At 45.0% G+C, this 27,741-nt stretch overlaps 1 protein-coding gene across 1 annotated transcript in view; it reads left to right on the top strand.

Moving 5' to 3' along the window:
- The window catches only part of LOC139561620 (disks large homolog 4-like), a 178,719-nt gene extending 163,319 nt beyond the window's left edge, over window positions 1–15,400 (top strand). The window contains exon 11 of the mRNA XM_071378840.1: window positions 15,390–15,400. Within this exon, the coding sequence (XP_071234941.1) occupies window positions 15,390–15,400 (11 nt within the window). The remainder of the gene's footprint in view (window positions 1–15,389) is intronic.
- Window positions 15,401–27,741: the final 12,341 nt, after the last annotated feature.

Genomic DNA, 27,741 nt, shown 5'->3' on the forward strand with positions numbered 1-27,741 from the left:
CCACAAACCTGATACAATCCGCAGTCCCAGCCACAAACCTGGTACAATCCGCAGTCCCAGCCACAAACCTGGTACAATCCGCAGTCCCAGCCACAAACCTGGTACAATCCGCAGTCCCAGCCACGAACCTGGTACCTGGTCCCAGCCACAAACCTGGTACAATCTGCAGTCCCAGCCACAAACCTGGTACAATCCCCTGTCCCAGCCACAAACCTGGTACAATCTGCAGTCCCAGCCACAAACCTGGTACAATCCCCTGTCCCAGCCACAAACCTGGTACAATCCCCTGTCCCAGCCACAAACCTGAAACCTGGTCCCAGCCACAAACCTGGTACCTGGTCCCAGCCACAAACCTGGTACCTGGTCCCAGCCACAAACCTGAAACCTGGTCCCAGCCACAAACCTGGTACCTGGTCCCAGCCACAAACCTGGTACAATCTGCAGTCCCAGCCACAAACCTGGTACAATCTGCAGTCCCAGCCACAAACCTGGTACCTGGTCCCAGCCACAAACCTGGTACCTGGTCCCAGCCACAAACCTGGTACCTGGTCCCAGCCACAATCCTGGTACAATCTGCAGTCCCAGCCACAAACCTGGTACAATCTGCTGTCCCAGCCACAAACCTGGTACAATCCCCTGTCCCAGCCACAAACCTGGTACAATCTGCAGTCCCAGCCACAAACCTGGTACAATCTGCAGTCCCAGCCACAAACCTGGTACAATCTGCAATCCCAGCCACAAACCTGGTACAATCTGCAGTCCCAGCCACAAACCTGGTACCTGGTCCCAGCCACAAACCTGGTACAATCCGCAGTCCCAGCCACAAACCTGGTACCTGGTCCCAGCCACAAACCTGGTACCTGGTCCCAGCCACAAACCTGGTACAATCTGTGGTCCCAGCCACAAACCTGGTACAATCCGCAGTCCCAGCCACAAATCTGGTACAATCTGCAGTCCCAGCCACAAACCTGGTAATTTCTGCAGTCCCAGCCACAAACCTGGTACAATCTGCAGTCCCAGCCACAAACCTGGTACAATCTGCAGTCCCAGCCACAAACCTGGTACAATCTGCAATCCCAGCCACAAACCTGGTACAATCTGCAGTCCCAGCCACAAACCTGGTACCTGGTCCCAGCCACAAACCTGGTACAATCCGCAGTCCCAGCCACAAACCTGGTACCTGGTCCCAGCCACAAACCTGGTACAATCCGCAGTCCCAGCCACAAACCTGATACAATCCGCTGTCCCAGCCACAAACCTGGTACAATCCGCAGTCCCAGCCACAAACCTGGTACAATCCCCTGTCCCAGCCACAAACCTGGTACAATCCGCTGTCCCAGCCACAAACCTGGTACAATCCGCAGTCCCAGCCACAAACCTGGTACAATCCGCAGTCCCAGCCACAAACCTGATACAATCCGCAGTCCCAGCCACAAACCTGGTACAATCCGCAGTCCCAGCCACAAACCTGGTACAATCCGCAGTCCCAGCCACAAACCTGGTACAATCCGCAGTCCCAGCCACGAACCTGGTACCTGGTCCCAGCCACAAACCTGGTACAATCTGCAGTCCCAGCCACAAACCTGGTACAATCCCCTGTCCCAGCCACAAACCTGGTACAATCTGCAGTCCCAGCCACAAACCTGGTACAATCCCCTGTCCCAGCCACAAACCTGGTACAATCCCCTGTCCCAGCCACAAACCTGAAACCTGGTCCCAGCCACAAACCTGGTACCTGGTCCCAGCCACAAACCTGGTACCTGGTCCCAGCCACAAACCTGAAACCTGGTCCCAGCCACAAACCTGGTACCTGGTCCCAGCCACAAACCTGGTACAATCTGCAGTCCCAGCCACAAACCTGGTACAATCTGCAGTCCCAGCCACAAACCTGGTACCTGGTCCCAGCCACAAACCTGGTACCTGGTCCCAGCCACAAACCTGGTACCTGGTCCCAGCCACAATCCTGGTACAATCTGCAGTCCCAGCCACAAACCTGGTACAATCTGCTGTCCCAGCCACAAACCTGGTACAATCCCCTGTCCCAGCCACAAACCTGGTACAATCTGCAGTCCCAGCCACAAACCTGGTACAATCTGCAGTCCCAGCCACAAACCTGGTACAATCTGCAATCCCAGCCACAAACCTGGTACAATCTGCAGTCCCAGCCACAAACCTGGTACCTGGTCCCAGCCACAAACCTGGTACAATCCGCAGTCCCAGCCACAAACCTGGTACCTGGTCCCAGCCACAAACCTGGTACCTGGTCCCAGCCACAAACCTGGTACAATCTGTGGTCCCAGCCACAAACCTGGTACAATCCGCAGTCCCAGCCACAAATCTGGTACAATCTGCAGTCCCAGCCACAAACCTGGTAATTTCTGCAGTCCCAGCCACAAACCTGGTACAATCTGCAGTCCCAGCCACAAACCTGGTACAATCTGCAGTCCCAGCCACAAACCTGGTACAATCTGCAATCCCAGCCACAAACCTGGTACAATCTGCAGTCCCAGCCACAAACCTGGTACCTGGTCCCAGCCACAAACCTGGTACAATCCGCAGTCCCAGCCACAAACCTGGTACCTGGTCCCAGCCACAAACCTGGTACCTGGTCCCAGCCACAAACCTGGTACAATCTGTGGTCCCAGCCACAAACCTGGTACAATCCGCAGTCCCAGCCACAAATCTGGTACAATCCCCTGTCCCAGCCACAAACCTGGTACAATCCGCAGTCCCAGCCACAAACCTGGTACAATCCGCAGTCCCAGCCACAAACCTGGTACAATCCGCAGTCCCAGCCACAAACCTGGTACAATCCCCTGTCCCAGCCACAAACCTGATACAATCCCCTGTCCCAGCCACAAACCTGGTACAATCCGCAGTCCCAGCCACAAACCTGGTACAATCCGCAGTCCCAGCCACAAACCTGGTACAATCCGCAGTCCCAGCCACAAACCTGGTACAATCCGCAGTCCCAGCCACAAACCTGGTACAATCCGTAGTCCCAGCCACAAACCTGGTACAATCCGCAGTCCCAGCCACAAACCTGGTACAATCCGCAGTCCCAGCCACAAACCTGGTACCTGGTCCCAGCCACAAACCTGGTACAATCTGCAGTCCCAGCCACAAACCTGGTACAATCCCCTGTCCCAGCCACAAACCTGGTACAATCTGCAGTCCCAGCCACAAACCTGGTACAATCCCCTGTCCCAGCCACAAACCTGGTACAATCCGCTGTCCCAGCCACAAACCTGATACAATCCGCAGTCCCAGCCACAAACCTGGTACAATCCGCAGTCCCAGCCACAAACCTGATACAATCCGCAGTCCCAGCCACAAACCTGGTACAATCCGCAGTCCCAGCCACAAACCTGGTACAATCCGCAGTCCCAGCCACAAACCTGGTACAATCCGCAGTCCCAGCCACAAACTTGGTACAATCCGCAGTCCCAGCCACAAACCTGGTACAATCCGCAGTCCCAGCCACAAACCTGGTACATTCCGCAGTCCCAGCCAAAAACTTGGTACAATCCGCAGTCCCAGCCACAAACCTGGTACAATCCGCAGTCCCAGCCACAAACCTGGTACAATCCGCAGTCCCAGCCACAAACCTGGTACAATCCGCAGTCCCAGCCACAAACCTGGTACAATCCGCAGTCCCAGCCACAAACCTGGTACAATCCGCAGTCCCAGCCACAAACCTGGAACCTGGTCCCAGCCACAAACCTGGTAAAATCTGCAGTCCCAGCCACAAACCTGATACAATCCCCTGTCCCAGCCACAAACCTGGTACAATCCGCTGTCCCAGCCACAAACCTGGTACAATCCGCAGTCCCAGCCACAAACCTGGTACAATCCGCAGTCCCAGCCACAAACCTGGTACAATCCGCAGTCCCAGCCACAAACCTGGTACAATCCGCAGTCCCAGCCACAAACTTGGTACAATCCGCAGTCCCAGCCACAAACCTGGTACAATCCGCAGTCCCAGCCACAAACCTGGTACCTGGTCCCAGCCACAAACCTGGTACAATCTGCAGTCCCAGCCACAAACCTGGTACAATCCCCTGTCCCAGCCACAAACCTGGTACAATCTGCAGTCCCAGCCACAAACCTGGTACAATCCCCTGTCCCAGCCACAAACCTGGTACAATCCGCTGTCCCAGCCACAAACCTGATACAATCCGCAGTCCCAGCCACAAACCTGGTACAATCCGCAGTCCCAGCCACAAACCTGATACAATCCGCAGTCCCAGCCACAAACCTGGTACAATCCGCAGTCCCAGCCACAAACCTGGTACAATCCGCAATCCCAGCCACAAACCTGGTACAATCCGCAGTCCCAGCCACAAACTTGGTACAATCCGCAGTCCCAGCCACAAACCTGGTACAATCCGCAGTCCCAGCCACAAACCTGGTACATTCCGCAGTCCCAGCCACAAACTTGGTACAATCCGCAGTCCCAGCCACAAACCTGGTACAATCCGCAGTCCCAGCCCCAAACCTGGTACAATCCGCAGTCCCAGCCACAAACCTGGTACAATCCGCAGTCCCAGCCACAATGGCTAACCGAGTCGCAGGCTGCATTCAAGAAAACCCCGCTTGCTTGATATGCAGCTAGCTAGCAGCTAGGCTAGCTGCGACGCCAAATAGCTCCTCAGACCTGTTCTTGGTCTGCAGTATCACTAGAAAGAGACAAGCAGTCCCAGCAACTGATGCCAACTGAATCGTGGGATCCAAACTAAGAAGCTAGCTAGCCTGTTGGGGACAAGGGGTGATATTTTCACTTTTGCTGAAAATCGTATGATTTTTAAACGGCCTCGTACTCAATTCTTGCTAGTACAATATGCATATTTTTAGTACCATTGGATAGAAAACAACCTCTAGTTTCTAAAAACGTTTGAATTTTTTCTCTGAGTTGAACACAAGTCATTTGGCAGCACTTTCCCTGAGCAGGAAGTAGAATGCAAGATGTCTATGCTCGCTTCAACGCTCTGCCTATACATGGTCATGCCACCTATGACCCGAAACACACCTCACACGCCTTCCTCTGGGTGTCAAGAGGACGTCAGAGGAGAAATTTTGTGTTTATCTTGTTCTGACGTGAAATAAGACCTATTTCTTTGACGTGACCTTCCATTTCCGGAAGTCTGAAGTGCGCGACTTTGAAGAGAGATTGTGTTTTGTTTTGCTGCCGTTTCGGATGTCAACTATCTCCGCCTCGGATTTGATTTGATAAATGATACCATATCATCGTAATGTATGTTTTTTCAATATAGTTTAATCAGATTATTTGAATTTTTTCGGGAGTTTTGTCGTGTTCCGTCGTGTGACTTTGTTTACTTGGAGAGATCCGTGCCACGCGACTAGTACCCATGCTAAATGAAGTGGGAAAGGTACCATTCTGAATGTAATGAACGACTCATCTGGACTAAGGACATCTTGATCAACATTCTGATGAAATTTCAGCAAAAGTAAGATCCAATTTATAATGCTATTTCATATATCGGTGTGCATGTGAACTGGTCGTGGGCGCCCAGCTGGTTCTGGCTGGCGTGGCTATGCTAATTTAGCGCTACATTTTGTTTTCGCTATAAAACATTTAATAAATCTGAAATATTGTCTGGAATCACAAGAATCCTGTCTTTCAATTGCTGCACAGTATGTCTTTCTCAGATATGTTTTATGATGAGTAATTAGTTATTTGACGTTGGTGTCTGTAAATGTTATGGCTGCTTTCGGTGCAATTTCTGATTGTAGCTGAAATGTAATTTATGATTTATACCATAAATATGCACATTTTTCAAAAAAAACATATGCTATACAATAAATATGTTATCAGACTGTCATCTTATGAAGTTGTTTCTTGGTTAGTGGCTATATATATCTTTATTTGGTCGAATTAGTGATAGCTGGTGATGGAGTAAAACACTGATGGAGGTAGAAAAGTGGTGTAATAGATTTACATATTTTGTCTTCCCTGTAAAACATTTTAAAAATCGGACATGTTGGCTTGATTCACAAGATGTGTACCTTTCATATGCTGTATTGGACTTGTTAATGTGTGAAAGTTAAATATTTTTAAAAAATGTTTTTTTTTGAATTTGCCGCTCTGCCTTTTCAGTGGAATGTGGGAGGAGTGCCGCTAGCGGCACCCGTGGCCCCTAAAGGCTAGCTACCAAAAACTTCCCAATACACTTTCAAACAACAAACTTTTTAAACAAACTAAACCGAGCTCTTCCTTGTTCAGCGATCAACAGGAAGTGACGTGAGCGATGCCAAACAGGAGAACTTTCCTTTTCAATCCAATTGGTTCAATGAGAGTTGGTGTCTGTAATAGTGATGGGCCCAGGTCCAAAACCAGGAAGAGGGTTGGACTGAAAACCTACAGGACAGTAGATCTCCAGGAAGAGGGTTGGACTGATAACCTACAGGACAGTAGATCTCCAGGAAGAGGGTTGGACTGAAGACCTACAGGACAGTAGATTTCCAGGAAGAGGGTTGGACTGAAGACCTACAGGACAGTAGATCTCCAGGAAGAGGGTTGGACTGATAACCTACAGGACAGCGATCAACAGGAAGAGGGTTGGACTGAAAACCTACAGGACAGTAGATCTCCAGGAAGAGGGTTGGACTGATAACCTACAGGACAGTAGATCTCCAGGAAGAGGGTTGGACTGATAACCTACAGGACAGTAGATCTCCAGGAAGAGGGTTGGACTGAAAACCTACAGGACAGTAGATCTCCAGGAAGAGGGTTGGACTGATAACCTACAGGACAGTAGATCTCCAGGAAGAGGGTTGGACTGAAAACCTACAGGACAGTAGATCTCCAGGAAGAGGGTTGGACTGTTAACCTACAGGACAGTAGATCTCCAGGAAGAGGGTTGGACTGATAACCTACAGGACAGTAGATCTCCAGGAAGAGGGTTGGACTGAAAACCTACAGGACAGTAGATCTCCAGGAAGAGGGTTGGACTGATAACCTACAGGACAGTAGATCTCCAGGAAGAGGGTTGGACTGATAACCTACAGGACAGTAGATCTCCAGGAAGAGGGTTGGACAGCCCCAACCCAATCCAATGCTGTCAGCTAATTCCTTGATGTGTAGTAATGTTGGAGGGTTTCAGCCTCAAGAGGGAGCTCTGACACAACCAGTGATGCAATAGCTGTAGTCTCTCTCTCTCTCTGTCTCTCTCTGTCTCTCTCTGTCTCTCTCTGTCTCTCTCTCTCTCTCTCTCTCTCTCTCTCTCTCTCTCTCTCTCTCTCTCTCTCTCTCTCTCTCTCTCTCTCTCTCTCTCTCTCTCTCTCTCTCTGTTGCTCTCTCTCTCTGTCTCTCTCTGTCTCTCTCTCTCTCTCTCTCTGTCTCTCTCTCTCTCTCTCTCTCTCTCTCTCTCTCTCTCTCTGTCTCTCTCTGTCTCTCTCTCTCTCTGTGTCTCTCTCTCTCTCTCTCTCTCTCTCTCTCTCTCTCTCTCTCTCTCTCTCTCTCTCTCTCTCTCTCTCTGTCTCTCTCTCTCTCTCTCTCTGTCTCTCTCTGTCTCTCTCTCTCTCTCTCTCTCTGTCTCTCTCTCTCTCTCTCTCTCTCTCTCTCTCTCTCTCTCTCTCTCTCTCTCTCTCGCTCTCTCTCTCTCTCTCTCTCTCTCTCTCTCTCTCAATTCAATTCAATTCAATTCAAGGGGGCTTTATTGGCATGGGAAACATGTGTTAACATTGCCAAAGCAAGTGAAGTAGATATTATACAAAAGTGAAATAAACAATACAAATTAACAGTAAACATTACACATACAGAAGTTTCAAAACAATAAAGACATTACAAATGTCATATTATTATATTATCTCTCTCTCTCTGTCTCTCTCTCTCTCAATTATATTTCAATTCAATTTCAGGGTCTTTATTGGCATGGGAAGTATGTTAACATATGTGAAATAGATAAACAAAAGTGAAATTAACAATACAAATTAACAGTAAATTGTCACAATCGTCTTTATGTGGAAGAGAGGACCAAGGCGCAGCGTGATACGAATACATCTTCCTTTTTATTGACGAAGATGAACACGAAACGAAACACTTTTACAAACTAACAAAAAGCGACCGTGAAAATACAAAACGAAAGTGCAGACACAAGCTACTAACGTTAGACATAGACAATTACCCACAACCAGCCTAATGCCTATGGCTGCCTTAAATATGGCTCCCAATCAGAGACAACGACAGACAGCTGTCTCTGATTGAGAACCACTCAGGCAACCATAGACATACCTAGACACCTACACTGAACACAACCCCATAAACTCTACCAAAACCCCCTAGACAATACACACACTCTAGACTAGACAAAAACACACAAACATCCCCCATGTCACACCCTGACCTAACTAAAATAATACAGAAAACAAAGAGGCCAGAGCGTGACAGTAAATATTACACTCACAAAAGTTCTAAAAGAATAAAGACATTTCAAATGTCATATTATGTCTATATACAATGTTGTAATGATGTGCAAATAGTTAAAGTATAAAAGGGAAAATAAATAAACATAAATATGGGTTGTATTTACAATGGTGTTTGTTCTTCACTGGTTGCCCTTTTCTTGTGGCTGTGACTGCACAGCAGCAAGGTCAAATATACTGTTTATGTTTTCTACTGCCAGTTTACACCAAAACAACATTTTGTCCAGGAAGTTGTCTATATGGGATTGAATTTGTTGTTCCCAAATTGTTATTTGTTAGGCTTCTACACTACATTCCTTCCATCTATAGCATTTCTTAATATTACTCAGTTCCTTTGGCTTTGATGCCTCCTGGTTGAGTATTGCTCTGTTCAAGTAGAGTGTGATTTTGCTGTGGTCTGATAGGGGTGTCAGTGGGCTGACTGTGAACGCTCTGAGAGACTCTGGGTTGAGGTCAGTGATAAAGTAGTCTACAATACTACTGCCAAGAGATGAGCTATAGGTGTACCCCTCCTATAGAAGCTGTCATCATTAAACTATGGGGATTCTAGTGGGGGGATATAGGAAGCACACAGGAAGACATTTTTCTCTGTTGAGATCATTTCCTGTGGAATTTCTAGCCAAATGTAAAATGTTCCTGTTTTGATTAATTTAATAGAGTGAGTTAGGTCTGCTCTCTACCAAATTAGCATACACCCTGAGTCCCTTCCCTGTTTCACACCTGGTAGTTTGGTGGATGGGACTACCAGCTCTCTGTAACCTAGAGGGCAACCAGTGGGTCTGTCTCCTCTATACCACCCACCTGGTAGTGTGGTGGATGGGACTACCAGCTCTCTGTAACCTAGAGGACAACCAGTGGGTCCGTCTCCTCTATACCACCCACCTGGTAGTGTGGTGGATGGGACTACCAGCTCTCTGTAACCTAGAGGGCAACCAGTGGGTCCGTCTCCTCTATACCAGGTTTCATGTAGGGTGACAATGTCTGTATTTCTGATTCCTTTGGTGAAGTCCAGGTTCCTGCTCTTCAGGCCAAAGGCAGATGACCTCAGGCCTTGGATATTCCAGGATGAGATGGTGAAGGCTTTGTGTTCCATAAAGTGTCCAATGTTGTTAGTCGTGTGGTTTGGCCTCAGACCAGTAAGTGTGAGCAGAGCCTGCTGAGCATCTGGTACCTGCCATTGGCTAGTGTAAGGGTGGGGGTTGGGCCTGTTTGCCCGCTCTGTAGCTTCTGTGTGAGGTGCTGGGTTTACTGTTTAGGGTGACGTCCTTCAGGGTCCTGGCAGGGTTGGGTGTCTTGTAGAGGTGGACCTGGTCTGAAAGGCCAGGTCAAGTCCAGGGTGGAGTGGTGGGCCAGGTAGACATTAGGTTTTGAGGTACAGTCTCACACTAGTACATGTTGACAGAGGTTGTTTCAATTACCTAAATGTCTAGTGTTCTGAGTTTCACCCTGGGACAATACCATGCCAGGGGATGGTCTGGTTAATATAGCACTGTGCCATGCCAGGGGATGGTCTGGTTAATATAGCACTGTGCCATGCCAGGGGATGGTCTGGTTAATATAGCACTGTGTCATGCCAGGGGATGGTCTGGTTAATATAGCACTGTGTCAGGGGATGGTCTGGTTAATATAGCACTGTGCCATGCCAGGGGATGGTCTGGTTAATATAGCACTGTGCCATGCCAGGGGATGGTCTGGTTAATATAGCACTGTGCCATGCCAGGGGATGGTCTGGTTAATATAGCACTGTGTCATACCAGGGGATGGTCTGGTTAATATAGCACTGTGCCATGCCAGGGGATGGTCTGGTTAATATAGCACTGTGTCATGCCAGGGGATGGTCTGGTTAATATAGCACTGTGCCAGGGGATGGTCTGGTTAATATAGTACTGTGTCAGGGGATGGTCTGGTTAATATAGCACTGTGTCATGCCAGGGGATGGTCTGGTTAATATAGCACTGTGTCATGCCAGGGGATGGTCTGGTTAATATAGCACTGTGCCATGCCAGGGGATGGTCTGGTTAATATAGCACTGTGCCATGCCAGGGGATGGTCTGGTTAATATAGCACTGTGCCATGCCAGGGGGATGGTTTGGTTAATATAGCACTGTGCCATGCCAGGGGATGGTCTGGTTAATATAGCACTGTGTCATGCCAGGGGATGGTCTGGTTAATATAGCACTGTGCCATGCCAGGGGATGGTCTGGTTAATATAGCACTGTGCCAGGGGATGGTCTGGTTAATATAGCACTGTGCCAGGGGATGGTCTGGTTAATATAGCACTGTGTCATGCCAGGGGATGGTCTGGTTAATATAGCACTGTGTCATGCCAGGGGATGGTCTGTGTTAATATAGCACTGTGTCATGCCAGGGGATGGTCTGTGTTAATATAGCACTGTGCCAGGGGGATGGTTTGGTTAATATAACACTGTGTCATGCCAGGGGATGGTCTGGTTAATATAACACTGTGCCATGCCAGGGGATGGTCTGGTTAATATAGCACTGTGCCATGCCAGGGGATGGTCTGGTTAATATAGCACTGTGCCATGCCAGGGGATGGTCTGGTTAATATAGCACTGTGCCATGCCAGGGGATGGTCTGGTTAATATAGCACTGTGTCATGCCAGGGGATGGTCTGGTTAATATAGCACTGTGCCATGCCAGGGGATGGTCTGGTTAATATAGCACTGTGTCATGCCAGGGGATGGTCTGGTTAATATAGCACTGTGTCATGCCAGGGGATGGTCTGGTTAATATAGCACTGTGCCAGGGGATGGTCTGGTTAATATAGCACTGTGCCATGCCAGGGGATGGTCTGGTTAATATAGCACTGTGCCAGGGGATGGTCTGGTTAATATAGCACTGTGTCATGCCAGGGGATGGTCTGGTTAATATAGCACTGTGTCATGCCAGGGGATGGTCTGGTTAATATAGCACTGTGTCATGCCAGGGGATGGTCTGGTTAATATAGCACTGTGTCATGCCAGGGGATGGTCTGGTTAATATAGCACTGTGCCATGCCAGGGGATGGTCTGGTTAATATAGCACTGTGCCATGCCAGGGGATGGTCTGGTTAATATAACACTGTGTCATGCCAGGGGATGGTCTGGTTAATATAGCACTGTGTCATGCCAGGGGATGGTCTGGTTAATATAGCACTGTGTCATGCCAGGGGATGGTCTGGTTAATATAGCACTGTGCCAGGGGATGGTCTGGTTAATATAGCACTGTGCCAGGGGATGGTCTGGTTAATATAGCACTGTGTCATGCCAGGGGATGGTCTGGTTAATATAGCACTGTGTCATGCCAGGGGATGGTCTGGTTAATATAGCACTGTGCCAGGGGATGGTCTGGTTAATATAGCACTGTGCCATGCCAGGGGATGGTCTGGTTAATATAGCACTGTGCCATGCCAGGGGATGGTCTGGTTAATATAGCACTGTGCCATGCCAGGGGATGGTCTGGTTAATATAGCACTGTGCCATGCCAGGGGATGGTCTGGTTAATATAGCACTGTGCCATGCCAGGGGATGGTCTGGTTAATATAGCACTGTGTCATGCCAGGGGATGGTCTGGTTAATATAGCACTGTGCCATGCCAGGGGATGGTCTGGTTAATATAGCACTGTGTCATGCTAGGGGATGGTCTGGTTAATATAGCACTGTGTCATGCCAGGGGATGGTCTGGTTAATATAGCACTGTGCCATGCCAGGGGATGGTCTGGTTAATATAACACTGTGTCATGCCAGGGGATGGTCTGGTTAATATAGCACTGTGCCATGCCAGGGGATGGTCTGGTTAATATAGCACTGTGTCATGCCAGGGGATGGTCTGTGTTAATATAGCACCATGCCAGGGGATGGTCTGGTTAATATAGCACTGTGTCATGCCAGGGGATGGTCTGGTTAATATAGCACTGTGCCATGCCAGGGGATGGTCTGGTTAATATAGCACTGTGTCATGCCAGGGGATGGTCTGGTTAATATAGCACTGTGCCATGCCAGGGGATGGTCTGGTTAATATAGCACTGTGCCATGCCAGGGGATGGTCTGGTTAATATAGCACTGTGTCATGCCAGGGGATGGTCTGGTTAATATAGCACTGTGTCATGCTAGGGGATGGTCTGGTTAATATAGCACTGTGCCATGCTAGGGGATGGTCTGTGTTAATATAGCACTGTGTCATGCTAGGGGATGGTCTGTGTTAATATAGCACCATGCCAGGGGATGGTCTGGTTAATATAGTACTGTGTCATGCCAGGGGATGGTCTGGTTAATATAGCACTGTGCCAGGGGATGGTCTGGTTAATATAGCACTGTGTCATGCCAGGGGATGGTCTGGTTAATATAGCACTGTGTCATGCCAGGGGATGGTCTGGTTAATATAGCACTGTGCCATGCCAGGGGATGGTCTCGTTAATATAGCACTGTGCCAGGGGATGGTCTGGTTAATATAGCACTGTGTCATGCCAGGGGATGGTCTGGTTAATATAGCACTGTGCCATGCCAGGGGATGGTCTGGTTAATATAGCACTGTGTCATGCCAGGGGATGGTCTGGTTAATATAGCACTGTGTCATGCCAGGGGATGGTCTGTGTTAATATAGCACTGTGCCATGCCAGGGGGTGGTCTGGTTAATATAGCACTGTGCCATGCCAGGGGATGGTCTGTGTTAATATAGCACTGTGTCATGCCAGGGGATGGTCTGGTTAATATAGCACCATGCCAGGTGATGGTCTGGTTAATATAGCACTGTGCCATGCCAGGGGATGGTCTGTGTTAATATAGCACTGTGCCATGCTAGGGGATGGTCTGGTTAATATAGCACTGTGCCATGCCAGGGGATGGTCTGGTTAATATAGCACTGTGTCATGCCAGGGGATGGTCTGGTTAATATAGCACTGTGCCAGGGGATGGTCTAGTTAATATAGCACTGTGCCATGCCAGGGGATGGTCTGGTTAATATAGCACTGTGCCAGGGGATGGTCTGGTTAATATAGCACTGTGCCATGCCAGGGGATGGTCTGGTTAATATAGCACTGTGTCATGCCAGGGGATGGTCTGTGTTAATATAGCACTGTGCCATGCCAGGGGATGGTCTGGTTAATATAGCACTGTGCCAGGGGATGGTCTGGTTAATATAGCACTGTGCCAGGGGATGGTCTGGTTAATATAGCACTGTGTCATGCCAGGGGATGGTCTGTGTTAATATAGCACTGTGTCATGCCAGGGGATGGTCTGGTTAATATAGCACTGTGTCATGCCAGGGGATGGTCTGGTTAATATAGCACTGTGTCATGCCAGGGGATGGTCTGGTTAATATAGCACTGTGCCATGCCAGGGGATGGTCTGGTTAATATAGCACTGTGCCATGCCAGGGGATGGTCTGGTTAATATAGCACTGTGTCATGCCAGGGGATGGTCTGGTTAATATAGCACCATGCCAGGGGATGGTCTGTGTTAATATAGCACTGTGTCATGCCAGGGGATGGTCTGGTTAATATAGCACTGTGTCATGCCAGGGGATGGTCTGGTTAATATAGCACTGTGCCATGCCAGGGGATGGTCTGGTTAATATATCACTGTGTCATGCCATGGGATGGTCTGGTTAATATAGCACTGTGTCATGCCAGGGGATGGTCTGGTTAATATAGCACTGTGCCAGGGGATGGTCTGGTTAATATAGCACTGTGCTATGGGATGGTCTGTGTTAATATAGCACTGTGTCATGCCAGGGGATGGTCTGGTTAATATAGCACTGTGTCATGCCAGGGGATGGTCTGGTTAATATAGCACTGTGCCATGCCAGGGGATGGTCTGGTTAATATATCACTGTGTCATGCCATGGGATGGTCTGGTTAATATAGCACTGTGTCATGCCAGGGGATGGTCTGGTTAATATAGCACTGTGCCAGGGGATGGTCTGGTTAATATAGCACTGTGCTATGGGATGGTCTGGTTAATATAGCACTGTGCCATGCCAGGGGATGGTCTGGTTAATATAGCACTGTGTCATGCCAGGGGATGGTCTGGTTAATATAGCACTGTGCCATGCCAGGGGATGGTCTGGTTAATATAGCACTGTGCCATGCCAGGGGATGGTCTGGTTAATATAGCACTGTGCCATGCCAGGGGATGGTCTGGTTAATATAGCACTGTGCCATGCCAGGGGATGGTCTGGTTAATATAGCACTGTGTCATGCCAGGGGATGGTCTGGTTAATATAGCACTGTGTCATGCCAGGGGATGGTCTGGTTAATATAGCACTGTGCCAGGGGATGGTCTGGTTAATATAGCACTGTGCCATGCCAGGGGATGGTCTGGTTAATATAGCACTGTGTCATGCCAGGGGATGGTCTGGTTAATATAGCACTGTGTCATGCCAGGGGATGGTCTGGTTAATATAGCACTGTGCCAGGGGATGGTCTGGTTAATATAGCACTGTGTCATGCCAGGGGATGGTCTGGTTAATATAGCACTGTGCCATGCCAGGGGATGGTCTGGTTAATATAGCACTGTGTCATGCCAGGGGATGGTCTGTCTGGAAAATTAAGTTGTTTACGTTCCCCTCTTTGTAGCAGTCAGCAAATAGTGTCTCTGGATTGTCCTTGAGGAGCTTTTCTTTGTACTTATTCTGTGTTGTTTTTAATATCCATGGGGTTCTGTGTTGTAATGACCTCTGGACAGGGATAAGCCATTGCGGCTTCAAAGGCCTCTACATTTGGGGGGGGGGAGACAGGGGACGGGGGACGGGGGGGGGGGGGGGGACGCTGTGAAACTCTCCTGCCATTATTAGACTCAATAGTTTTCACACCTCTCGCTTCACACTTCAGTGCTAATTGAAGAAATTGATCAGGTCATTTCTGTCCCAGCAGCTTGGTAGCTTAGTGTTTATTGAGCTTTGTATAACACACTAAGAGATCATTGTCTTTGTCTTTTTGTCTTCAGAAGTCGACTGAATGTTTTTCACTCAGCGTTGTGTTGGATTTACAGGTTCTGCTGTGGTTCTCCTGCAGGTTTTGGTTACAAAAACATTTCTCATGGAATTCTGGTGGACCGTAGACCTCACAACCATAAAGGGCAATGGGTTCAATAACTGGTTCAAGTATTTCTCTCTCTCAATTTAAATTTAAATTTAAATGTAATGGCTTTATTGGCATGGGAAGCATTGTTTACATTGCCAAAGCAAGTAAAATATATAATAATCAGAAGTGAAATAATATAAAAAGATTACCAGTAAACATTACACTCACAAAAATAGAAAACAACCATTATAAATGACATATTATGTGCAAATAGTTCAAGTACAAATGAGAAAATAAATGAACATAAATATGGGTTGTATTTACAATGGTGTTTGTTCTTCACTGGTTGCCCTTTTCTTGTGGCAACAGGTCACAAATCTTGCTGCTGTGATGCACACTGTGGTATTTCACCCAGCAGATATGGGAGTTTATCAAAATCGGATTTGTTTTCAAATTCCTTGTGGGTATGTGTAATCTGAGGGAAATATCTGTCTCTCTCTCTCTCTCTCTCTCTCTCTCTGTCTCTCTTCTCTCCCTCCCTCCCTCCCTCCCTCCCTCCCTCCCTCCCTCTCTCTCTCTCTCTCTCTCTCTCTCTCTCTCTTTCAATCTGTCTCTCTCTCTCTCTTTCTTTCTCTCTCTCTCTCTGTCTCTGTCTCTCTGTCTCTCTCTCTCATTTATCAATGATATCATGGTAAAAGCATGGTCTCTCTAAATTGTGTCTAGGAATCTTTTCAGGGTGGGCCTCCCATTTCCCCCTGTCTCCCCCTTCTATCCCTCTTTCCGTCTCTGTCTCTGTCTCTCTCTCCGTCTCCCCCTTCTATCCCTCTCTCCATCTCTCCCTCCCTCTGTTCTCTCCTTTCTTCTTCACAATACAGAAGCAAGAGGCCATTGCCACTGCTGCCAACCAGCCACATACACACACTTCCTGTCCATCCTGCAGAGAGTCCGTTGGGACAGGACCTTTGTGTGTGTGTGTGTGTGTGTGTGTGTGTGTGTGTGTGTGTGTGTGTGTGTGTGTGTGTGTGTGTGTGTGTGTGTGTGTGTGTGTGTGTGTGTGTGTGTGTGTGTGTGTGTGTGTGTGTGTGTGTGTGTGTGTGTGTGTGTGCGTATTCGTGTGCTGGGACATCTCCCCATTGTCCAAGGTCTAGCTGGAGCCAAGCAGGAAGTGGGTTGGCCCATGTGGATCTGTGCCATGGTGTGTGTGGTGTTGGTCCACCCTGCTGCTGTTTCCTCTGTGTGTAGAAGCTCTACCTGACCTTGACATCCCAACACACTCACTCACTCACACACACCTACACACACACACACACTACATACTCTCTCTCACACACACACTACATACTCTCACACACATACTCACTCACTCACACACTACATACTCTCACTACACACACACTACACACACACTCACTCACACACTCACACGCTCACTCACACACACACTACATACTCTCTCTCACACACACACACACATACACACACACACACACACACACACACACACACACACACACACACACATACGCTGCTGTTTCAGTTTATCATCTATCCTGATGCCTGGTCACCTTCCTATATGTACATATCTACCTCAATTACCTGGTACCGCTGCACATCGACTCAGTACTGCTGCTCCCTGTATATATCCATGTTATTTTCTACTTCCTGTATATAGCCATGTTATTTTCTACTTCCTGTATACAGCCATGTTATTTTCTACTTCCTGTATATAGGCATGTTGTTTTCTACTTCCTATATACAGCCATGTTATTTTCTACTTCCTGTATATATCCATGTTATTTTCTACTTCCTGTATACAGCCATGTTATTTTCTACTTCCTGTATAAAGTAATGTTATTTTCTACTTCCTGTATATAGCCATGTTATTTTCTACTTCCTGTATATAGCCATGTTATTTTCTACTTCCTGTATATATCCATGTTATTTTCTACTTCCTGTATACAGCCATGTTATTTTCTACTTCCTGTATATAGCCATGTTATTTTCTACTTCCTGTATATAGCCATGTTATTTTCTACTTCCTGTATATAGCCATGTTATTTTCTACTTCCTGTATATAGCCATGTTATTTTCTACTTCCTGTATATAGGCATGTTATTTTCTACTTCCTATATACAGCCATGTTATTTTCTACTTCCTGTATATAGCCATGTTATTTTCTACTTCCTGTATATAGCCATGTTATTTTCTACTTCCTGTATATAGCCATGTTATTTTCTACTTCCTGTATATAGCCATGTTATTTTCTACTTCCTGTATATAGCCATGTTATTTTCTACTTCCTGTATATAGCCATGTTATTTTCTACTTCCTGTATATAGCCATGTTATTTTCTACTTCCTGTATACAGCCATGTTATTTTCTACTTCCTGTATAAAGTCATGTTATTTTCTACTTCCTGTATATAGCCATGTTATTTTCTACTTCCTGTATATAGCCATGTTATTTTCTACTTCCTGTATATAGCCATGTTATTTTCTACTTCCTGTATATAGGCATGTTATTTTCTACTTCCTATATACAGCCATGTTATTTTCTACTTCCTGTATATATCCATGTTATTTTATACTTCCTGTATATAGCCATGTTATTTTCTACTTCCTGTATATAGCCATGTTATGTTCTACTTCCTGTATACAGCCATGTTATTTTCTACTTCCTGTATATAGCCATGTTATTTTCTACTTCCTGTATATAGCCATGTTATTTTCTACTTCCTGTATATAGCCATGTTATTTTCTACTTCCTGTATATAGTCATGTTATTTTCTACTTCCTGTATATAGCCATGTTATTTTATACTTCCTGTATATAGCCATGTTATTTTCTACTTCCTGTATATAGCCATGTTATTTTCTACTTCCTGTATATAGTCATGTTATTTTCTACTTCCTGTATGAATCCACGTTATATTTACTCATTATAGTCACTCGTTATTCACAGTGTATTTATTCCTTGTGTCACTATTTAAATGTTTTATTACATTTTGTATCTTCATCTTAACTCTGCATTGTTGGAAAAAGATCTTTAAGCTAAACCTGTTGTTTACCAAGCATTTCACTGTTAGTTAAACCTGTTGTTTACCAAGCATTTCACTGTTAGTTAAACCTGTTAATTACCAAGCATTTCCCTGTTAGTCTACACCTGTTGTTTACCAAGCAGTTCACTGTTAGTTAAACCTGTTAATTACCAAGCATTTCCCTGTTAGTCTACACCTGTTGTTTACCAAGCATTTCACTGTTAGTTAAACCTGTTGTTTACCAAGCATTTCCCTGTTAGTTAAACCTGTTAATTACCAAGCATTTCCCTGTTAGTCTACACCTGTTGTTTACCAAGCAGTTCACTGTTAGTTAAACCTGTTAATTACCAAGCATTTCCCTGTTAGTCTACACCTGTTGTTTACCAAGCAGTTCACTGTTAGTTAAACCTACATTCCATGAGACTTTTGAAAACAACATGCCGAACTTGACATGAACCTTTATCCACTCTGAGAAGGAGGTGACTGAAAAGGTTTTTGTCTTGTTTGATGCAAGAAACCACTTTACAAAATAAAATGCATTATTATTCTCATACCATTATTACAGTGAAAAACAAATGATGCTACCCCAGGGCTGGGCGGTATACCGTATTTTACTATACACCGGTATTTATGCACGGACCGGTTTGAGTTTTTACTTTATCTTCTATAACTGTATTGTATTGTTTATTAATCAAAAACATCAAATACCATCAAATACCGTCCAAAATGTGAAAAATACCATGATGTGATATGTTGGCCGTATCGCCCTGCCCTCTGCTACCCTCTGCCTATTGGCTACTGTCTCAAAAAACTCTCTACCGGTCTCGCTTTTCAAACAATGTCTAGAAATGTACTCGTCTTGTGCTCTTGTCGGGAAGCAATCACTCCCCGATTGTCGACTACATATGATCTATGACTGAGCTAACAACTAACTCACTAGCAAAAGATATGATCAAAATGTGCACATGTGGCTACATGCAGCTGTCGCGTTGATCGCACAACAAGCGCAGCGACTCAACCGCTCCCGCTGTCAAGGCAATAGAGTCCTCCTCCGATGCGTTGTGCTACAACAAAACCTCTTGCGTAGTTCGTTTTGTTTCGCTATGTTTGCATGTAAAAGTGGCTAATATTGCGTTGATTTGATCACTATTTGCCACAGTAAAGGGACACGTTGATGGTGTTAACAGAGACAACTCTAGAACAGTGGTCACTAACCTTTTCTGAGTCAAGATCACGGAGTCAAAATGCAGGCAGAGATCTACCGCTCAGATTGTTTTTTTTAACATGATTATTATTTTTAAAGTAATCCTTTGCCACATTAACCAATTAAAAACAGTTATGTAGCAATGAAGTTTGAGCAGTAAGCTATAGGCCCAATGCATTATCACCGCATATTAGCTTTGCTTGAATTGCCCTGCCATTACATTGTTGTTCCAGGCCATTTAAAAATATACATCTTTCAACATTTGACGGAGGCTATATCGCTATCGACCGGTTGGTGACCACTGCTCTAGATAGTTGAGTGAAATTCAGTCTTGTGATTCTCTCTGTGGGCTGACGTTTCTGCAGGGCTACTACTACTACTACTACTACTACTACAACTACCACTACTACCACTACTACCACTACCACCACTACTACTACTACTACTACTACTACTACTACCACTACCACTACTACTGCACCAGCACCGTTTAGAGGGATCATTGGTCCTCAGCTCTTCTGTGCAGCAGAACAGACCTGGGCTAACTAATAGTTGTAATGGTTTTATTAAAAGCTAAGACACTGCTTCATGCATTAGGCCTGTCGTTGGATATTATAAACGCTTTCTCTTAAAATAAAATGACTAACAGGAGGATAGACTTTAGACATGAGGTCTACCTGCTGTTCAGTTCTGTGACTTTATTAGTTATAATTCTCCTAATATCCTATATAACAGGAACTATATGTAATAGACCTCTTCTCTATCCTATATAACAGGAACTATATGTAATAGACCTCTTCTCTATCCTATATAACAGGAACTATATGTAATAGACCTCTTCTCTATCCTATATAACAGGAACTATATGTAATAGACCTCTTCTCTATCCTATATAACAGGAACTATATGTAATAGACCTCTTCTCTAACAGGAACTATATGTAATAGACCTCTTCTCTAACAGGAACTATATGTAATAGACCTCTTCTCTATCCTATATAACAGGAACTATATGTAATAGACCTCTTCTCTATCCTATATAACAGGAACTATATGTAATAGACCTCTTCTCTATCCTATATAACAGGAACTATATGTAATAGACCTCTTCTCTATCCTATATAACAGGAACTATATGTAATAGACCTCTTCTCTATCCTATATAACAGGAACTATATGTAATAGACCTCTTCTCTATCCTATATAGCAGGAACTATATGTAATAGACCTCTTCTCTATCCTATATAACAGGAACTATATGTAATAGACCTCTTCTCTATCCTATATAACAGGAACTATATGTAATAGACCTCTTCTCTATCCTATATAACAGGAACTATATGTAATAGACCTCTTCTCTATCCTATATAACAGGAACTATATGTAATAGACCTCTTCTCTATCCTATATAACAGGAACTATATGTAATACCTGTTGTTGATTTGTTGAATATTATATAATGTATGTGTCCAGTCATTAATATTATTATTCAGTGATGTGTGGTTATAATGATTTCCTTCCTTCCTTATAGACCAATAAAACTGTAAACGTGTTGAGATATCGCACGTAACTAACACATTTAAATGAATGACTATATAGCTCCTGCCTTGGGACACTCGGTGTTCGGTTGTAAATACCGGATCTCTATGGTAAGTCGCACCATTCACTCAAGTTTCCCTGATCCACAGTCCCCTCCCAGATGTCATTGTTGGGGACAATAACTTCGGGAACCTTCTGACGGAAATAAAAAAAAAGGGTATCTGGTGACCAACCACCTCCGGTAGGGTGCGGCAATAGTGTGCCATCAAAGACACAAATGATCTGGGCCAAATGTATATCCCGTTGAGTAAATTTCACACAATGTCTGCTTGCGCCATTTCTGAAAAGTCTGTCGTACGTAGGACGTGCACGTGTTTTGCCGTTATAAATCCTAAACTGTGCGGCGCGTGGACGAGCATTACTCCGCCTGGAAAACGCCTCCATTCAACCTTTTATGGTGACAAGTTCAACAACGCTCCTTATTTGCTGTTTAATTTGGAACTATTTGAATTAGGCCAAAAGAGCAATTGGTGTTCAATATGTAGTTAATCAATAGATTATTGGGTTTCTATGTCCTGCCTTGGTATAGGTGTCACGAATTGACTGGGTGTGTGTGGTAAGAATCAGGCGCAGAGAGCAGAGGGATCGGTGGCGGCTAGTAGGCCGGTGACGAGGACCGCCGAGCACCTCCCGAACAGGCAGGCGAGCCAACTTCGGCGGGAGTCGTGACAATAGGCTCTGAGATTAAGTAGGCAGTGACGTCGCGCTCCTATCGCACAAGCAATACAGTAGCCTTTCTATACTGTCAAATATTAGGCTAAAAATAAACTACCGGTCTATTTACTGTGTTGGCAGAATGTTTTAATCTGTAATTACTATCTGGATAGGTCTGTGCCAGTATCTGAACTAGAAAACAATTATCGTGGACCTGAAGGTCACTTCAGCAGAAGGTTTTTAATTCAACAATGTTGTAGACTTTTCCCCCTAAATACGATGGACTGCCCTCGGATTCTGGAACATTATACGGCAGGATACTGAAACCGTTTTACATTACAGTACTTAGTTACAGTGGTTACAGTAGTTACAGTAGTTACAGTAGTTAGAGTAATTACAGTAGTTACAGTACTTACAGTAGTTACAGTAGTTACAATAGTTACAGTAGTTACAGTAGTTACAATAGTTACAGTAGTTACAGTACTTACAGTAGTTACAATAGTTACAGTAGTTACAGTAGTTACAATAGTTACAGTAGTTACAGTACTTACAGTAGTTACAGTAGTTACAGTAGTTACAGTACTTACAGTAATTACAATAGTTACAATAGTTACAGTACTTACATTAGTTACAGTAGTTACAGTACTTACAGTAGTTACAGTAGTTACATAATTACAGTACTTACATTAGTTACAGTAATTACAGTACTTACAGTAGTTACAGTACTTACATTAGTTACAGTAGTTACAGTACTTACAGTAGTTACAATAGTTACAGTAGTTACATTAGTTACAGTAGTTACATTATTTACAATAGTTACAGTAGTTACAGTAATTACAGTAGTTACAGTAATTACAGTAGTTAGAGTAATTTTTATTTTTTATTTTATTTCACCTTTATTTAACCAGGTAGGCAAGTTGAGAACACGTTCTCATTTACAACAGCGACCTGGCCAAGATAAAGCAAAGCAGTTCGACACATACAACAACACATAGTTACACGTGGAGTAAAACAAACATACAGTCAATAATACAGTGAAAAATAAGTCTATATACAATGTGAGCAAGTGAGGTGAGATAAGGGAGGTGAAGGCAAACAAAATATATATATAAATAAATAAAAATATTAAAAAGGCCATGGTGGCGAAGTAAATACAATATAGCAAGTAAAAACACTGGAATGGTTGGTTTGCAGTGGAAGAATGTGCAAAGTAGAGATAGAAATAATGGGGTGCAAAGGAGCAAAATAAATAAATAAATACAGTAGGTAAAGAGGTAGTTGTTTGGGCTAAATTATAGATGGGCTATGTACAGGTGCAGTGATCTGTGAGCTGCTCTGGCAGCTGGTGCTTAAAGCTAGTGAGGGAGATAAGTGTTTCCAGTTTCAGAGATTTTCGTAGTTCGTTCCAGTCATTGGCAGCAGAGAACTGGAAGGAGAGGCGGCCAAAGGAAGAATTGGTTTTGGGAATGACCAGTGAGATATACCTGCTGGAGCGCGTGCTACAGGTGGGTGCTGCTATGGTGACCAGCGAGTTGAGATAAGGGGGGACTTTACCTAGCAGGGTCTTGTAGATGACCTGGAGCCAGTGGGTTTAGTGATGAATATGAAGTGAGGACCAGCCAACGAGAGTGTACAGGTCGCAGTGGTGGGTAGTATATGGGGCTTTGGTGACAAAATGGATGGCACTGTGATAGACTGCATCCAATTTGTTGAGTAGAGTGTTGGAGGCTATTTTGTAAATGACATCGCCGAAGTCAAGGATCGGTAGGATAGTCAGTTTTACGAGGGTATGTTTGGCAGCATGAGTGAAGGATGCTTTGTTGCGGAATAGGAAGCCAATTCTAGATTTAACTTTGGATTGGAGATGTTTGATGTGAGTCTGGAAGGAGAGTTTACAGTCTAACCAGACACCTAGGTATTTGTAGTTGTCCACATATTCTAAGTCAGAACTGTCCAGAGTAGTGATGCTGGACGGGGCGGGCAGGTGCAGGCAGCTATCGATTGAAGAGCATGCATTTAGTTTTACTTGTATTTAAGAGCAATTGGAGGCCACGGAAGGAGAGTTGTATGGCATTGAAGCTCGCCTGGAGGGTTGTTAACACAGTGTCAAGAGAAGGGCCAGAAGTATACAGAATAGTGTCGTCTGCGTAGAGGTGGATCAGAGACTCACCAGCAGCAAGAGCGACATCATTGATGTATACAGAGAAGAGAGTCGGTCCAAGAATTTAACCCTGTGGCACCCCCATAGAGACTGCCAGAGGCCCGGACAACAGACCCTCCGATTTGACACACTGAACTCGATCAGAGAAGTAGTTGGTGAACCAGGCGAGGCAATCATTAGAGAAACCAAGGCTGTCGAGTCTGCCGATGAGGATGTGGTGATTGACAGAGTCAAAAGCCTTGGCCAGGTCAATGAATACGGCTGCACAGTATTGTTTCTTATCGATGGCGGTTAAGATATCGTTTATGACCTTGAGCATGGCTGAGGTGCACCCATGACCAGCTCTGAAACCAGATTTTATAGCGGAGAAGGTATGGTGGGATTCGAAATGGTCGGTAATCTGTTTATTGACTTGGCTTTCGAAGACCTTAGAAAGGCAGGGTAGGATAGATATAGGTCTGTAGCTGTTTGGTTCAATAGTGTCCCCCCCTTTGAAGAGGGGGATAACCGCAGCTGCTTTCCAATCTTTGGGAATCTCAGACGACACGAAAGAGAGGTTGAAAAGGCTAGTAATAGGGGTGGCAACAATTTCATCAGATAATTTTAGAAAGAAAGGGTCCAGATTATCTAGCCCAGCTGATTTGTAGGGGTCCAGATTTTGCAGCTCTTTCAGAACATCAGCTGACTGTATTTGGGAGAAGAAATGGGGAAGACTTGGGCCAGTTGCTGCGAGGGGTGCAGATCTGTTGGCCGAGGTTGGGGTAGCCAGGTGGAAAGCATGGCCAGCCGTAGAAAAATGCTTATTAAAATTCTCAATTATAGTGGATTTGTCGGTGGTGACAGTGTTTCCTATCTTCAGTGCAGTTGGAAGCTGGGAGGAGGTGCTCTTATTCTCCATGGACTTTACAGTGTCCCAGAACTTTTTTGAGTTTGTGTTGCAGGAAGCAAATTTCTGCTTGAAAAAGCTAGCCTTGGCTTTTCTAACTGCCTGTGTATATTGGTTTCTAGCTTCCCTGAAAAGTTGCATATCACGGGGGCTGTTCGATGCTAATGCAGAACGCCATAGGATGCTTTTCTGTTGGTTAAGGGCAGTCAGGTCAGGAGAGAACCAAGGGCTATATCTGTTCCTGGTTCTAAATTTCTTGAATGGGGCATGCTTATTTAAGATGGTGAGGAAGGCATTTTTAAAAAGTAGTTCCAGTAATTACAGTAGTTACAGTAATTACAGTAATTACAGTAGTTACAGTAATATTGGTTCTATTTCTCATGTGTTTTTGTTCTACTTGACTTTTAATACATTTTTATAGTGACCTGATCATCGCCCACTACTGATATTGACCATGTCATTGTTGGGAAAGAGCAAGAAACCCATTTCACTTTGGTTGTGCATGTGACTATAATACTTTTTAAAATTATTAGCAAACTTAGGCATGACATGCCAGCAACAAATGCTGACACTACACATCCAAGTATACAATGCTATTTTACAGTAAACAAATTGACAACAGACTTTCAGCAGGGAAGGACATTCATCAAGCACAGCACTTACACAAATGACTGATGATTGGCTGAGAGAAATTGATGATAAAATGATTGTGGGGGCTGTTTTGTTAGACTTCAGTGCGGCTTTTGACATCATCGATCATAGTCTGCTGCTGGAAAAACGTATGTGTTATGGCTTTACACCCCCCTGATATAATGTGGATAAAGAGTTACCTGTCTAACAGAACACAGAGGGTTTCTTTAATGGAAGCCTCTCCAACACAATCCAGGTAGAAGCAGGAATTGGCAGCTGTCTAGGCCCCTTACTTTTTCAATCTTTACTAATGCCATTGGCTTTGAGTAAAGCCAGAGTGTCTATGTATGTGGATGACTCAACACTATACACGTCAGCTACTACAGAGACTGAAATGACTGCAACACTTAACAAAGAGCTGCAGTTAGTTTCAGAGTGGGGGGTAAGGAATAAGTTAGTCCAAAATATTTATAAAAGTAAAAGCATTGTATTTGTGATAAATCATTCATTAAACCCTAAACCTCAACTAAATCTTTCAATAATTCATGTGGAAATTGAGCAAGTTGAGGTGACTAAACTGATTGGAGTTACCCTGGATTGCAAACTGTCATGGTCAAAACATATTGATACAACAGTAGCTAAGATGGGGAGAAGTCTGTCCATAATAAAGCACTGCTCTGCCTTCTTAATAACACTATCAACAAGACAGGTCCTACAAGCCCTAGTTTCTACCTTCTTAACAACACTATCAACAAGGCAGGCCCTACAGGCCCTAGTTTCTACCTTCTTAACACTATCAACAAGGCAGGCCCTACAGGCCCTAGTTTCTACATTCTTAACAACACTATCAACAAGGCAGGTCCTACAGGCCCTAGTTTCTACCTTCTTAACACTATCAACAAGGCAGGTCCTACAAGCCCTAGTTTCTACATTCTTAACAACACTATCAACAAGGCAGGTCCTACAGGCCCTAGTTTCTACCTTCTTAACACTATCAACAAGGCAGGTCCTACAAGCCCTAGTTTCTACATTCTTAACAGCACTATCAACAAGGCAGGTCCTACAGGCCCTAGTTTCTACCTTCTTAACAACACTATCAACAAGGCAGGTCCTACAGTCCCTAGTTTCTACATTCTTAACAGCACTATCAACAAGGCAGGTCCTACAGGCCCTAGTTTCTACCTTCTTAACAACACTATCAACAAGGCAGGTCCTACAGGCCCTAGTTTCTACCTTCTTAACAGCACTATCAACAAGACAGGTCCTACAGGCCCTAGTTTCTACCTTCTTAACAACACTATCAACAAGGCAGGTCCTACAGGCCCTAGTTTCTACCTTCTTAACAACACTATCAACAAGGCAGGTCCTACAGGCCCTAGTTTCTACCTTCTTAACAACACTATCAACAAGACAGGTCCTACAGGCCCTAGTTTCTACCTTCTTAACAACACTATCAACAAGGCAGGTCCTACAGGCCCTAGTTTCTACCTTCTTAACAACACTATCAACAAGCAGGTCCTACAGGCCCTAGTTTCTACCTTCTTAACAACACTATCAACAAGGCAGGTCCTACAGGCCCTAGTTTCTACCTTCTTAACACTATCAACAAGGCAGGTCCTACAAGCCCTAGTTTCTACATTCTTAACAACACTATCAACAAGGCAGGTCCTACAGGCCCTAGTTTCTACCTTCTTAACACTATCAACAAGGCAGGTCCTACAAGCCCTAGTTTCTACATTCTTAACAGCACTGTCAACAAGGCAGGTCCTACAGTCCCTAGTTTCTACATTCTTAACAGCACTATCAACAAGGCAGGTCCTACAGGCCCTAGTTTCTACCTTCTTAACAGCACTATCAACAAGACAGGTCCTACAGGCCCTAGTTTCTACCTTCTTAACAACACTATCAACAAGGCAGGTCCTACAGGCCCTAGTTTCTACCTTCTTAACAACACTATCAACAAGGCAGGTCCTACAGGCCCTAGTTTCTACCTTCTTAACAACACTATCAACAAGACAGGTCCTACAGGCCCTAGTTTCTACCTTCTTAACAACACTATCAACAAGCAGGTCCTACAGGCCCTAGTTTCTACCTTCTTAACAACAC

The sequence above is a fragment of the Salvelinus alpinus genome, chromosome 31, assembly GCF_045679555.1.
Source record: "Salvelinus alpinus chromosome 31, SLU_Salpinus.1, whole genome shotgun sequence".
Taxonomy (NCBI): domain Eukaryota; kingdom Metazoa; phylum Chordata; class Actinopteri; order Salmoniformes; family Salmonidae; genus Salvelinus; species Salvelinus alpinus.